Source organism: Perca fluviatilis, chromosome 7 (assembly GCF_010015445.1).
Source record: "Perca fluviatilis chromosome 7, GENO_Pfluv_1.0, whole genome shotgun sequence".
NCBI classification, from domain to species: Eukaryota; Metazoa; Chordata; class Actinopteri; order Perciformes; family Percidae; genus Perca; species Perca fluviatilis.
This window is the reverse complement of record NC_053118.1, coordinates 6,400,700-6,414,223: the sequence shown is the minus strand read 5'-3', so window position 1 is coordinate 6,414,223 and position 13,524 is coordinate 6,400,700. Positions and strand designations below refer to the sequence as shown.

General features: G+C 41.8%; 1 protein-coding gene across 12 annotated transcripts in view; it reads left to right on the top strand.

Moving 5' to 3' along the window:
* The window catches only part of adgrb1a (adhesion G protein-coupled receptor B1a), a 215,833-nt gene that overhangs the window by 95,320 nt on the left and 106,989 nt on the right, over positions 1-13,524 (top strand). For 11 of the 12 annotated variants that reach the window (XM_039805658.1, XM_039805650.1, XM_039805660.1 and 8 more), the window contains 2 exons: positions 11,021-11,179; positions 11,943-12,047. In XM_039805658.1, coding sequence (XP_039661592.1) covers positions 11,021-11,179; positions 11,943-12,047 — 264 coding nt within the window. The remainder of the gene's footprint in view (positions 1-11,020; positions 11,180-11,942; positions 12,048-13,524) is intronic. The other variant, XM_039805661.1, reaches the window with a different exon arrangement.

Here is a 13,524-nt window from a genome sequence, read left to right as displayed (position 1 = left end):
CTTTCTGACACACACTTCAATGAAATGTGCTGGCAGTTTGACATGTTGGAACACTTTAAACACCACTCAACTTGAATGCTATAAAATTATCACAAACTAGTGATGGTCAAATGAAGCTTCGCGAACCACTGTCTTTATTTTCTGAGCTCACTAGATGGCGCTCTCTGTTCAAAGAACAAGGTTAAAGGAATGGCAGTTCAGTTTGTTTTCAACCCTTTGTTCAACAGAGAGCGCCATCTAGTGAGCTCAGAAAATAAAGACAGTGGTTCGCGATGCTTCATTTGATCATCACTATCACAAACACCACGGCAGTACAAGGTTGGTTTGCACAAAACACCCCATCTACGGACCATATCACAGCACCGGCCTTGTTCTTGTACCCTGCAGCCCCGGTACTTGTTGTTCTTGCTTAAGTAATGGGAACTTACAATTCCATGAGTACCTGGCTAACTTAGAACACAGTATTGCAAATAGAGATGCACTGATAGACCGGCCGGTGACCGGAATTGGTCAGTTTTCACGTGCTCGGCCATAATCGACCCATCACCGATGCAGCCTGTAGCTGGGCACACTCCTACTTTCTTTATGTCTTTGCGTTCCAACTCATCGCGGTGCCACCTCTCCTTCTGTGTACGTGGTGCCAAATAATGTGTAGTCTCGCATTGCCAGACCTTTCTCCACAGTGCTGCCCAGGAGGGTCTGTCTAGTCCACACAGCTTTCCTTGATGGGAGAAAAATGTGCTCTGGTTTATTGGCCACCCTACACATTATTCTAGGCCCAGTTTAAAACACATTTAAGACCCCTAATTTAGGTAACATACACCTATATTTAAAAGCCCAAAAGCCATTAGTTCTACAGGTTGATGAAGCCAACTCTGTTGCGTATTCCATTTCTGAGAAGGGCTTCTATGTGTTGATATTCGGTCAATGTTCCTCCCTGATTTCAGCTAGTCCCTGTGTTTTGATATTATTTGAAGATGTCGGACCAGAGAGATGTTTCCAGTGTGATGGGAGGATTTTGTATAAAAACCTGCAAAGAAAGCTGCCTCATCCTGCCTGAAGGAACTGTTAACCCGACAAAAAGAATTTCAGCTTTCAATGGAGCGATTCAGTCCCATGATGCTCCAAATTCGGTTTCACAAACTCTCACTGACAAGAATAAAAGAGTGGAGGAAACAGGGTAAGAACTTGCCATCCTTTCATAGACATCGTCTTGAGCATTTGCACTTCTTGTTAGAGATTTGAACCAAGGACAAAGCATTTTATTGAAGCTCTTATTTTTCATAATTCTGCCAATTGCTACTATTGGCAGTAATAACATCGCACTCAATAAGTTATTTTCACCAAGTAAAAGAAGTCGAACAGGGGCAAGGAAAGCGGCAATCATGATAAGACACAGCAGAGAGAATGAGTTCAACTATGACCTGATAGTTTGCCTGCACATTATCCACATTTCAGATTGCACCTCCAGATGATGGTTTATAAAAATAAAAAAATAAAATACCCAAGTTATGATTAGAGATGTTCCGATACCAATTCCAGTATTGGAAAAGCCTAAAACCGCCTAAAATGCTTGTATCGGAGAGTACTAGAGTTTATGCACCGATCGGATACCACCTAATTTAGCTCAGAAGAAAATCTACTTCAAGTAGTTTATTTATCTTCTTTTTCTGTTATGACAGACTGTCAAGCTGGATAATAAAAGAAAGTTCTATGGATAATTGTGTTTGTTCATGTTTCACAAAACGTGTAACCTGAGCCAAGCTGTACAACAAAGATATAAATCATATCACATCCATACAGTAGTATACAGCTGTTAAAACATAATAAAATATATATGACACACTGGTATCAGATCAGTTAGATCATTAGCCAGCCCCAAAGGGCCACCAGTGCTAAAATGATAAGAATTAAGAAAAAATAGCAATTCAAATCTAACAAGTGTGTTTATCAGCATTTTACCCAACAAGCAGAACATAAACTTGAATAGGAGCACTACTCTCGGTTTTACTGTCCAGAGTCGGGCTTTACCGGACTGTCGATAATTGTTACGGTGGTATTGAAATATGTATATTATTGTTTTAAGCAGTTTGGTTAATTGTGGCTTCATTTACTCAAGCACAATAAGCATTTTTGTTTATCAAATTTCTGCATAGCTTTCTGTCAAATAAGTAACACACAGTCATTGCCTTTACTGTACGTAAACCGATCATGCTTGATGCTTAGTCACCCCACCCCCTCCCTCCCCCCGTCAAAAAAAAAAGGAGAAAAAAAAGAGCCTATTTTCAGTCAGGAACATCCCTGCAAACAAATTACAGTGCTTAACTTTTCGTAGCTTTTTGAACGTATGGTCATGAGAACAGGCTGCACGTGTATTAAGGTGACACATCGGGTTTTTTAACCATTTATGTACTGTTTGTGATGTTGTGTATCTATGTGATCGAAACAAACCAAACTAAAAAAGGGAATCAATAAAGCAGGTGTAATAGACAGAGGCACAATGGTGGCATGATATGTTTGTGACTGCTTGCTGAATGTCAGCGATGACGTGGCGCCCCACGTGGCTGATTGGGTGCTGGGTGCTCTGTGGCGGGTTCACCCACAGGTTAAGCTTCCCTCTCTGCAGGAAGAGACTGATCGATGCAGTTCTTTATGTATCTATTTATTTCTTTACCTAGAAGACAGAGTACGACAGAAAGCACATTGGACCTGTCAGAAACACAGTTCACATGCAATAAAAAAGACAATTAGTAATTTATATAATATATATTTATGCATGTGAGCATTGTAATGGTTGTAGAATTCTAACATTCTGTTCAGTTTGGTATCAGCCTGTTTTTTACCCCTCTTTTCATTTCCCCCCATCCTCTTATCCGTCCTAACATTTTTTCCCTCTTTCTGTTCCTGTCTCCCTTCTCTTCCTCTGCTCTCCCCCACTCTCCTTTGCCTGCCTTTATCCACCATGCTCTGCTTATTCCTCCCTTATCACACTTTCCTTGCTCATATCCTTCATTCAACCCTGGCTTTTTGGCCCCCCCTTTTTTCATTTCATGTTTTCCTGATGATTTTCCTCAGTCCTCTTGCCTCTGTCTTTATTTCATTTTCCTCACCCTCGTCTGCCTCCCTCCCCAGCTGCCTGCTTGTTTCCACAATAGGTGTCAACTTCAACCTCATATTTCAACCCTCCTTTCTTCACACACACACACACACACACACACACACACACACACACGGGCACACACACGCACACACAGAGCTCTTATATATAGGGTTGCTGCAGATTTATTGATTGAGGTGTGTGTGTGTGTTTGTGTGTGTGTGTGTGTGTGTGTGTGGTGTGTGTGTGTGTGTGTGTGTGTGTGTGTGTGTGTGTGTGTGTGTGTGTGTGTGTGTGTGTGTGTGTGTGTGTGTGTGTGTATGGGTGGGTGGGTGAGAGTCAGTGGGGTGGGGGGTGTTAGTGGCAGCTATTGATGATTTCAAAGCTGCAGAAACTGGAGCTGTAACAGGAGATGCCCGTCCACTCATCCCACCGCTACGAAAAAGAGGTGAAGGTGACTTTCAGAAAGTTCATTACAGACACACACACACACACACACACACACTAGAGTTGGGCGATATGAAGAAAATTAAATATCATGATATTTTTGACCAAATACGTCGATATTGCGGCAATATTATAGGGTTGACTAGTGGTGCTTTCACAAAATATTAACATAATGAGAGTTGAGTTAAATAATCAATGACTGGATACAATGACTAAGTGGGCAATGGCAAATAATGAAACATCTCGTATGTCTGGTAAATTCAGAAAATGACATCACTTTACTGTAATGCAGCCTTTAAAACCAGGAAAAAGACAACACTTACTGTAATTTCAAGATATAACGATATCCAAAATGTAAGACAATATCTAGTCTCATATATCGATGTCGATATAATATCCCTAACACACACACACACACACACACACGCACACATAAATAATTCCACATATTCCCATTAATGGGTTCGTATGGTATCCTGGTCGTTTCAGCAGCCGTTGCAGTTGAGTTTAGCCGACAAAAGGTGACCGTCCTGCAGTGACGACAGTTAAGTTTAGACACCGAAACCACTAGTTAAGATTAGAAAAAAAGATTGTGGTTTGGATTAAAACATCGGTCCCCTTAAGTAGTCCTCGTGGGTCACAAACACGCGTTGTGGAATTTGACCCTGAGAGACACTGACCAAGCATCGGTATTTTACGAGTTGGGAGTAAGAACGGGTTGGTAGCCTACATGCATGTCCTCAGTGAACTGCAAAGCCTTGCAATGCACACAAAGAGGATTTGAAGGGAGAATGTGTGTGTGTTTGGAAGAGAGCTGAAGGTCAAAGTAAAGCTGGGGTTTTGGTAGGTGAAGCAGGAAGGATGGGTTTTAGCATTATTCAGGTGACTTGGACTCAGGGTGCCACCAGGGGTGTTCTGACAAAAGGCCCCTTCTGAATTATTGAGAACATAATGTAATGCCCTTGCAGAGGGAGAAAGACAACACTGCGTTGTTATCCCCACATACACACACACACACACCAACCTGAGTCTGATTATTGGGCAGAAAAGACAAGGAAAAAAAGTTCCTAGTCTTTTTTTTTTTTTTTTTTTCTGCAGAAGAATGAATCTGATCTGTAAATGGACCCCACCCCCCTTTTTCTCTCGCCTTGCCAAAGCCTTTATTTGACAGAAGGCGCCTCTGTCCTTTGCTCCAAACTGCAGTTAATCTTCCTCTGTATCCATAAAGCATATTTGTTGGTTCGGGACAGAAGCTGAAGGTTATTCTGCTGCATCAGGCTCACTTTAGTCCCACAAAACACAGGAATTGTAGAAAAATATGCATTTGGTTTGCATTGGAATGGCTGCTCTATGATGCCTGATTAGAAAAGCAAACAGAAGGCTAAGGGGTGTCATCTTATCGATAATAACTAAATATTGAGAGTCCCAAATTTGGTATACTTAGCAAATGTACATGACATTGTTTTAAATAATTTCAACAATGAATGTATTCAAAGAAATCAAATAGTGGTCATCAGGGTCAGAGAACAGTCAGGAACCAAAAGAAGACACAGAACACAGAAGAAAGGTCCATTTCTGAATTGTAAATAAGGTCAGAGGTTTGGAGCAATGTGAGTCCAATGTGAAGATAAATACTAGATAAAAACTGGTAAATGCTAAATGTCTTATTATTAACAGATTCCATTTAAAGACCAAAACTAACAACACGTCTTTATACTTTGACTTCCCTACCCTTAACCTACTCAGCTCACAAATTCATTTAAATTGTTTTTAAAGGATCAGTAATTTCTGCTCACAGCTGCTCACTGTAGTTTTTATCAAAGGAGGAAATAGTGCTTTTTGGGGTCTATTTTCAGCAGCGGATGTGTCTACTTGTGAAGCTCTAGTGACTGGTTGCGACAGCAAGAAGGTCTATGTGGGATTAACTTTTTTTTTTAAACTGCTGTTACAAGGCTAAGCTAACTTGGGCTCGTAGAACAAAGAAACGCAGCTACTAAAGGCTAACCTAGCTCGTAAGATTAGTTATATTGTCTACTCTCCCTGCGTGCTGCGTTTAATGTGAGAATGAGACTAACGGGGGATTCAGACCAAAAAAAGTGATCCGCTGATTTGCCGCAGGGTTGTGTGGCGGGGGGTGTGTCACTGAAACGGCCCATTTGTGTGACGCCCTGTTGTGTTCTTTTACCACCCAATGTAGCGCAGACTTTAAATTTCACAATGACTGTTTTCCGTCAGTTTTCCGTCAGATCGTTTATAGATCTCAACGTTTCCGAGCGCACTTGAAGGCAGCTTTATTTCACAGGAGAGAGAGAAAGAAAAGAGATGAGCGAGACATAGCGAGTTGTTGCAGGAACATCCAAAACTCCCGGGCAGTTCAGTGCTTGTGTTTGGTGTTTTAAAACTTTGTAGTGGCAGCGATAGAGGCATGGTGTTTCCCGTTTCCTGTACGGGATTCTCACACCACCTCAAACCACAGTCAAAACACACCGACAAGTCTGATCTTCGGTTACATGACCACCGCTGTGGAACGTGGGGTTTCGTTTCTTTAAAAGTTGAGTCGGCCTCAACTTTTCGCTGCGTTTGTCGGCTGTCGGAACATGGTCTAAAGCTGGCATGGATGAGTGCATATCTTTCCTACTTCTAGTGGAGTTTGTGCTATGTTAACTGACTCACCCAGTCGCTGTTTGAATTTGCCTTCCAGAGCTAGGCCTGCTAGCTTTTGGTGTCTCCCTCGTCGAGACGGCCAGCAGCCTCTGATGTGGCGCTCCGGCCTCTCTGCTGTCGGGTCTGGAACCGCCCGCTCTGTGGTGTTCAGGTTTTAAAAAGGTGTATTCACAAAAAGTGTTTTCCGTGTGGTCGCGTTTCAGCCTGCTGCATGCTTGCTTCCGTCTTACTCCATCCGGAATCAATCTCAATGTCTCTTGCCTGCCAGTTAGGCCGGGTTTAATTAGAGTCACACAAACACGCCCCCTCATATGTCACATGTCAGTACTGACCCTATTGGCGCTAACTACATTCACTAAAAGACCTGTAGTAGCACTAAAGGTACTTTATTGTCACATACACATAGCGAAATTCATTCTCTGCATTTAACCCATCCCTCAAGGGAGCAGTGGGCAGCCAATCACAGCGCCTGGGGACCAACTCCAGATCTGAGCCAGTGCCTTGATCAAAGACACTGACTGGAGAACCTAGTACATGTTTTTGATGGTGGGGGAAACCGGAGATCCCGGAGGAAACCCACACAAACATGGGGAGAACATGCAAACTCCACACGTAAAGGCCCTGAACGACCTGGATTCGAACCTAGAACGTTCTTGATGTGAGGCCACAGTGCTAACCATTGGGCCACCATGCTGCCTACTACTTATTCATGGTAACGGAGGAACATGTCATGATGTGTTTTTTAATAGTTTAGAGCTCTATGGCATGGAGGAATATTATATATCAGTCTTTGCGCACACACACACACACACACACACACACACACACACACACACACACACACACACACACACACACACACACACACACACAATACTTTAGTTAGTAGGACACTAACCACCCCCTAACTAAAACCACACACATTCAACCAGACAGCATGCGGTGTGAGCTCACAGGTTGAATGTGTATGTCTCTGTTCTCTCTTCTCTTCAATAACTTTAAAAATGACATCTTCCTTCAGCCATTACCAATAAAGTATGCACGTCACTGTATGACGGTGACAACTCGTAGCCATGGAAATGACATTATGCTCCTATGACTGGACTGGCATGAATGCACACAAAGGCAGCTGTCGTCTCACAGTCTGCAATGCTTGTCACCTTCTTTAACAAATGTGTGCACCAGAAAATATGTCCCTACATAACATAATAAATCACACATTGATCTGCACTTCGGTCCAGACTACAGCCCTCTAAAGTTCATTAATTTCACCATAACATGAAAGTGTTCAACAGAACAGTCATTCAGCAATTAAGCACCAATGATTTAGCTATCCTAGAGCACAGGTGTCAAACTCAAGGCCCGTGGGCAAAACCCGGCCCCTTGCAGATTTTGATCCGGCCCGCATATCACTTTAGGTTCACAATACATTTTGGCGAGCCTAATTGTGCAACACACCAAAAAGACAGGTAACTGTTTTTTAAACTGCAATTGTGCTACACTCAATGCCAAATTTGGCAGATTTGCCAACTTTCAGACTCAGAAATTCCCCCTCTGGGGAGTTTGCTTAATCAGGCTATGAAACTGGTTGTTGTGAGTCGGCTGTGTGGTAGCCTACTTTTAAAAATGTAATCTTTGTTTTTGTATTTAATGGGTTGGTTTTATTTGCTAAAATCTATGATGATAAAAATATATATACACATATATATATGCACATACATACACATATACATATATATACACATACACACGCATACACATATGCACATTCACTAACACATTCTTAATAAATAGATAAAACAGCTAAAAACAGTCACAGCAGTTATTGCAAAGAGTCCGATTGCACTGAGGGGGTAAGAGGGGGTAAGAGATGTGTGTATTTTTAGTTATTTATTTAATTTTTTATGTTTGTATGCGTGGATGTATGTGTGATTTTTGTAATATGTTCACAGCTCTGGGGAAGAAGCTGTTCCGGAGTCTATTTGTGCGTGTGCTGGGGGTACTCAGTCTACCTGAGGGGAGGGTGGTCAACAGGGAGTGTCCGGGGTGTGAGGTGTCCTGCCTGATGTACAATAGGACTTATGTGCAAGGGTCAATTATTAACAAAGACACCTACTGTATTTACAGCAGCAGTCCTGTACAGACTCTTCCCCCAAATCAGTCGAGCTGGACATAACCAAATCTGATGTGTATATGTTGCTTGGATCTCCATAACAACATGCAACCTGCTCATTGTGCTCATAAGGAGTAGGACTATTGATATGTTGAGTAGTCAATATCTATAAGCAGCTTTATCTCACATTGCCAGAACTACCATCAGAGCGCTGTATCAGTGCTGACGTATGGTATGGCTACACCACCTATCTATTCTGGGATAGGGGAACAAATATATAATAATATAAATGTATTTCTTTAAACCAATCACAACCTTCCTGGGTGGCGATAAGCCCCAATAGTGGAGATAGTGAAAGGGGAGGGAAATAAGATTAGATTAGATATACTTTATTGATCCCAAATTGGGAAATGTCAGTGCTACAGCAGCAAAATCAGACACACAGCACACATACAGAATACAGTATACAAGAAATAATTAATAGGATAGAATACAAGAACAACTATTCGAAAAAAAATAAAGATACAAAAATACAAAGGAAATAATGTACAAACATATTTACAAGTTGGGAATAAAAATGTACAACAGTTAAATAGTATTTTATAAATACGTAAGTAAAACCTATGTTTGTGCAAGTAGCACTTATCTAGTATTGTGATGTATATGACTCTTATATAACACTCAGTGATGAAGTGTTAAAAAGTGTTATTGCCTATGGTAGGAATGTGCCAGATGTCAGGTTTTATCCCAGCAATATACATCCGTTGATCCAGACTGTTTGCACTGATAGTGGGAATGACCATACTACTGGTCCAATGGGTTGCTGTTGTTTGTGTTGTTTTTGGTGGTGGTTGGGCTTCCAGTGGATAATAGGGTCAATTTCTGCCTACACCAGGCTGATTATGCACTGATTGAGTGTGGTCACAGAAACATGAGCAAATCCAATTTCACAGCCAGCAGTAAACACTTGGGCCACACTCAGCCAGTCTGCTGACAACAAAGAGATATTGCCTGTGATCACTGGGGCCTGTTAATTTCATCTATGAAGGGAAATTAAATAGTTATTTTGACTTTGTTCACTGGAATCTGTCTCTTTTAATCCATAAAGTTTGACTCATCACATGTGACATGGTAAGATTACACACAGCTGTGGAAGAATTGAAATTGTGTGTGTGTGTGTGTGTGTGTGTGTGTGTGTGTGTGTGTGTGTGTGTGTGTGTGTGTGTGCGCGCGCATATCTGACTGAATCAAGTGCCCTCCACAGTGCCCCCCCCCCCTCTTCCCGACCCTCAGCCCAAATTAAAGTGACTTGCAAGTAATTATGAACGTGTGTCTGGATGTTGGCCAACTTCATGTTCTATTCATGCAGATTAATACATATTTGCGGTTGCCTGTGGGGGTTGAAAGGCATCTGTCTTTAGCATTAAACATTCATGAGTGTGCAGGACAAAGAGAAAGAGAGCCTTTTAGAGCAGCTCTTTACCCGCTCCTCTTCATATCAGCACACATCTTAATGGAGCGCATTAAATCAGAATGGCCAAACAGGGAATTTCCCAATGACAATGGCATTCATCACACCTCTGTTTTAAATGGAAAATCTCCCCTCAGATTACCTCAGTCCGTGTTACTTAATGAAGGAATTGTGTTCCATGTTAATCAAGTCTGCCTCATTTTCTGCATTAGCTTGTTTTCTACTGCCATTTATATGCTTCATGCATATATATCTTCAAGTTCAGCTGCCAGCAAAATATACAAAATACAATATTTTAATCATGTATTTGAATGAACCAAAAAATAAAATATGATTTGTATTTGAACCCCAGCTTAAAAAAATAGAAATAATAAGTCTAAACTGAGTCCAAATAAACCCTATTTAACTTGTAATGGTTTGAGTGGAAGTCAATAGTGACAGTACAGTGGGAGGTTAGTGAAAAAATTGCACTGGACCATATTTGATGATTTTCTTTAAAAAAGTATACTTCTATATGGATATACTGTATATTAGGGGTGTCATGATTTTAAATAACAAATTTATCAAAATGAGTTTTCGATTTAGACTATCAAAATCAAAAGCAGGATCTGTGGTTCCCCCAGTATTATTTGTCTTCATGGTGCGTTCATGTGCACCTCATTAAACTAATGGTGCATCCAATTGCACTTTGTCAATTTTGAGAAACTCAAACTGATGTTGTACCCCTCTGCCATCTAGTCACTCTTATTGTGTCACTGCTGGAAAAAAAAAAATTTAATGGAATTGTGACCTTAAATCAAATCTTGAATTTGGAGAATCGTGACACCCCTGTGTTATTTGTATCTGTTCAGAGAGCATCATCACTGCGTATTTTAATAATGTATTAAAATTAGTTATTACCCCTTGTATACATATGCCACTCAATGCCGTTTAAATATTTGAACTATGATGTTACTTAAATATACATAACTGTGTATAAGTGTATAAGTGTGACCCAAGTGGTCCCAGAGGGTCAAAGGATGATTTCAGGAATAAGAAAGACAAAATATATTTCTGTTCACATACACGCACATACAAGTCTTTCACCAGACTTTGATGAAATTGGAAACCTCTTTGGTCTCCTGACCTGTTGAGACACTCAGTAAAGGCAGTCCACTCTCTGATCAAGGGTTGACAAATAATGCAGTGCTATATAAAGGACCACTGCTGTTTGCGTGTGTGTTTCCAGGTGGCTGGAGTGTGTGGGGTCAGTGGGCACAGTGCAGCAGTGAGTGCGGAGGCGGGGTTCAAACCCGGACACGGACCTGTCGGTCACCTCCGGAGGAGTCGTACCTGTGTGAGGGTGTGGTGGAGGAGGGCCGGCCGTGTAACTCACAGACCTGCACCGGTGAGCTCCTCGTTATCTGTGTGAACTTGTATTTATGTTTCTATACATCCATGTCTGTCAGTGAGTGACCTTTTATGCTTTGTGGTTAAATATGAGCACCAGGTGTGTGCAAATGTGTGTTTAAAACTACTTTTTATATTTTGTTTTCCATCTATTTATTTTATCTTGTTCATTCGCTTGCGTATCCATCCTCTATAAGTCAGTGTTTTGACTTAAGGAGTGCATGTTGGAAAGGGGACTTTGATCGATGAGAAAAAATAATGACATGGTCAACCGTTTTTCAAGACCATGCTTGCACAGTATGTCAAAATCATTACACTCACAAATGGATAAAAGGACACAGAAAATCAACATCGGAGCGCTATTATGTAGAAGTGCTTTTACTGAATTGTTCTCCTGCTTAAAGCTTTCTTCATTTGTACAGAACTAGCAGTATGTTTCTGTTTGACAAATAGCTCAGCAGATTGTCGTCACTCTAGATGTGTTCATGTGTTTTTATTCCAGTTATGCTATCAGAGACATTTGAAGACTCAGATAAACATTAAACACAATACAACAGCTGAAATCATAAAAAATGAGCACTCCACACATTTACACCACATTTACACCAACAGCACAACAAAAGTCCCAAGTTTGGCTGATGCTGTTCTGGGTGACCAATCACGTCACGGTTGTGTCCCAAATATAAGCCGTTAATGAAGGACCTCTGGTTGCTAACCCCCCGCCCCCTCCTCCCCCCTGGCCTTGCCTCACCCTCCTTTAGGCAAAGGTCGCCATCTCTCTCGCAGCCAATCGCTTCGCTCGGTGGACAGCCGCAAGCGTGATGACGTAGACAAGCCCCGCAGTGGACAGCAGAGCCCTCAGACAGGTAAGACAACGGGACGCAGAGGGATCCCATGCATCAGTCACTGTGGCAGCTTGGGTGACCACCACACTTGTACAATATATACATAATGACGACCAAAAAACAAGAAAGTTGCACTCACTTTTAATGTACACATCAATCAAAATCTCCCCAGGTAGTGCCTCGTCCGCAATGGACTAATTCCAACATGGACCCTGACTGAACATAGTGAACATAGTGTATTTTTATGTAAGGTCATAACAGTACACTGTGCCCTGTCTGTAAAACACTATATTAAACGGAGTCCTCCCTCTCTGTTTAAGTGATACCCCACCCAAAATCAGGAGTAGCAAGCACTCAATCCTCTGTAGGCTAAAAGGAATAGTTCAAGAAATTGGGACGTATGGACGTATGCTGATTCTAAATTGTATACTTTGTCTTTCTACGAGTTAGATACCAGTCTCATGGCTGGGTGGTAAATATGTAGTGAAAATTAGGTGTTTAGCCTAGCTTAGCATTATAACAAGAAGCAGGAAGAAACAGCTAGGCTGTCTTTGTCCAAAGTACACCTACCAACACCTCTAAAATGCCCATTATCTTTTGGGCATTTTTTGCCTTTATTTGATAGGACAGCTGAAGACAGAAAGGGGGGAGAGAGAGGGGGAAAGACATGCAGTAAAGGGCTGCGGGTCGGAATCGAACCCGGGCCGCTGCGTTAAGGACCGAGCCTTAGTACATGGGGCGCACGTTCAATCAGGTGAGCTACCGGGGTGCCTCAGTAAAGCAGTAAAGCAAATTGATGGGCAGAGGAAACATGGATCATGTTGAAGGAGTGGCTTCTATGGATTGTCAACCACAAAAACCTTTTCATTTTGTCACCATTGGAATCCATTTTAACTAATATGAATCTAACGTGCCTACACTCAATGCACTTTGGAGAGAAGTACAAACCTTTCAAGCCTACAGGTGTGCAGTTTGATACAAAGACAAACATTTTGTGTGAAGTATCACATTATTTTGTCAATCAATTCCCCACCTCCTGTTTAGTTCTTTTCTCCCTTCTTCCCCAGCTGTGACTGCCCAATTTTCCCTAATTGGTCAACAGACCCATCAAATCGGTAGTCATGGCCATTAAAAAGATACCTGACATATCCTAAGCCAGTGGCATACACTTCCCCTTGAAGTTAATGCAAAGGATATGACATCAGAGCCCCGCAGATGAAGTAGGACAAACAGAACAGAAGCTGGGGTCCATTTCAGGGGCCACCTCCTATAACGGTCGCAGTGTAGGAAGTTGGACAGAACATTAGATGGGCTGCATCTGCAGCTCCTTTCCAAATGAGATGGTCTACAGAGGATAAAGGTCTTCTGGAAAGCCTCTATCAATGTCTTTTCAATTGGTCAGCATGCAGTGGTTTGGAATACTGAGGCCATCAAGGACCCTCAGTCATGTCTACAAAATAAGGTCTCATGTCAGCCACATTTGGAGGAACCTTTGGAA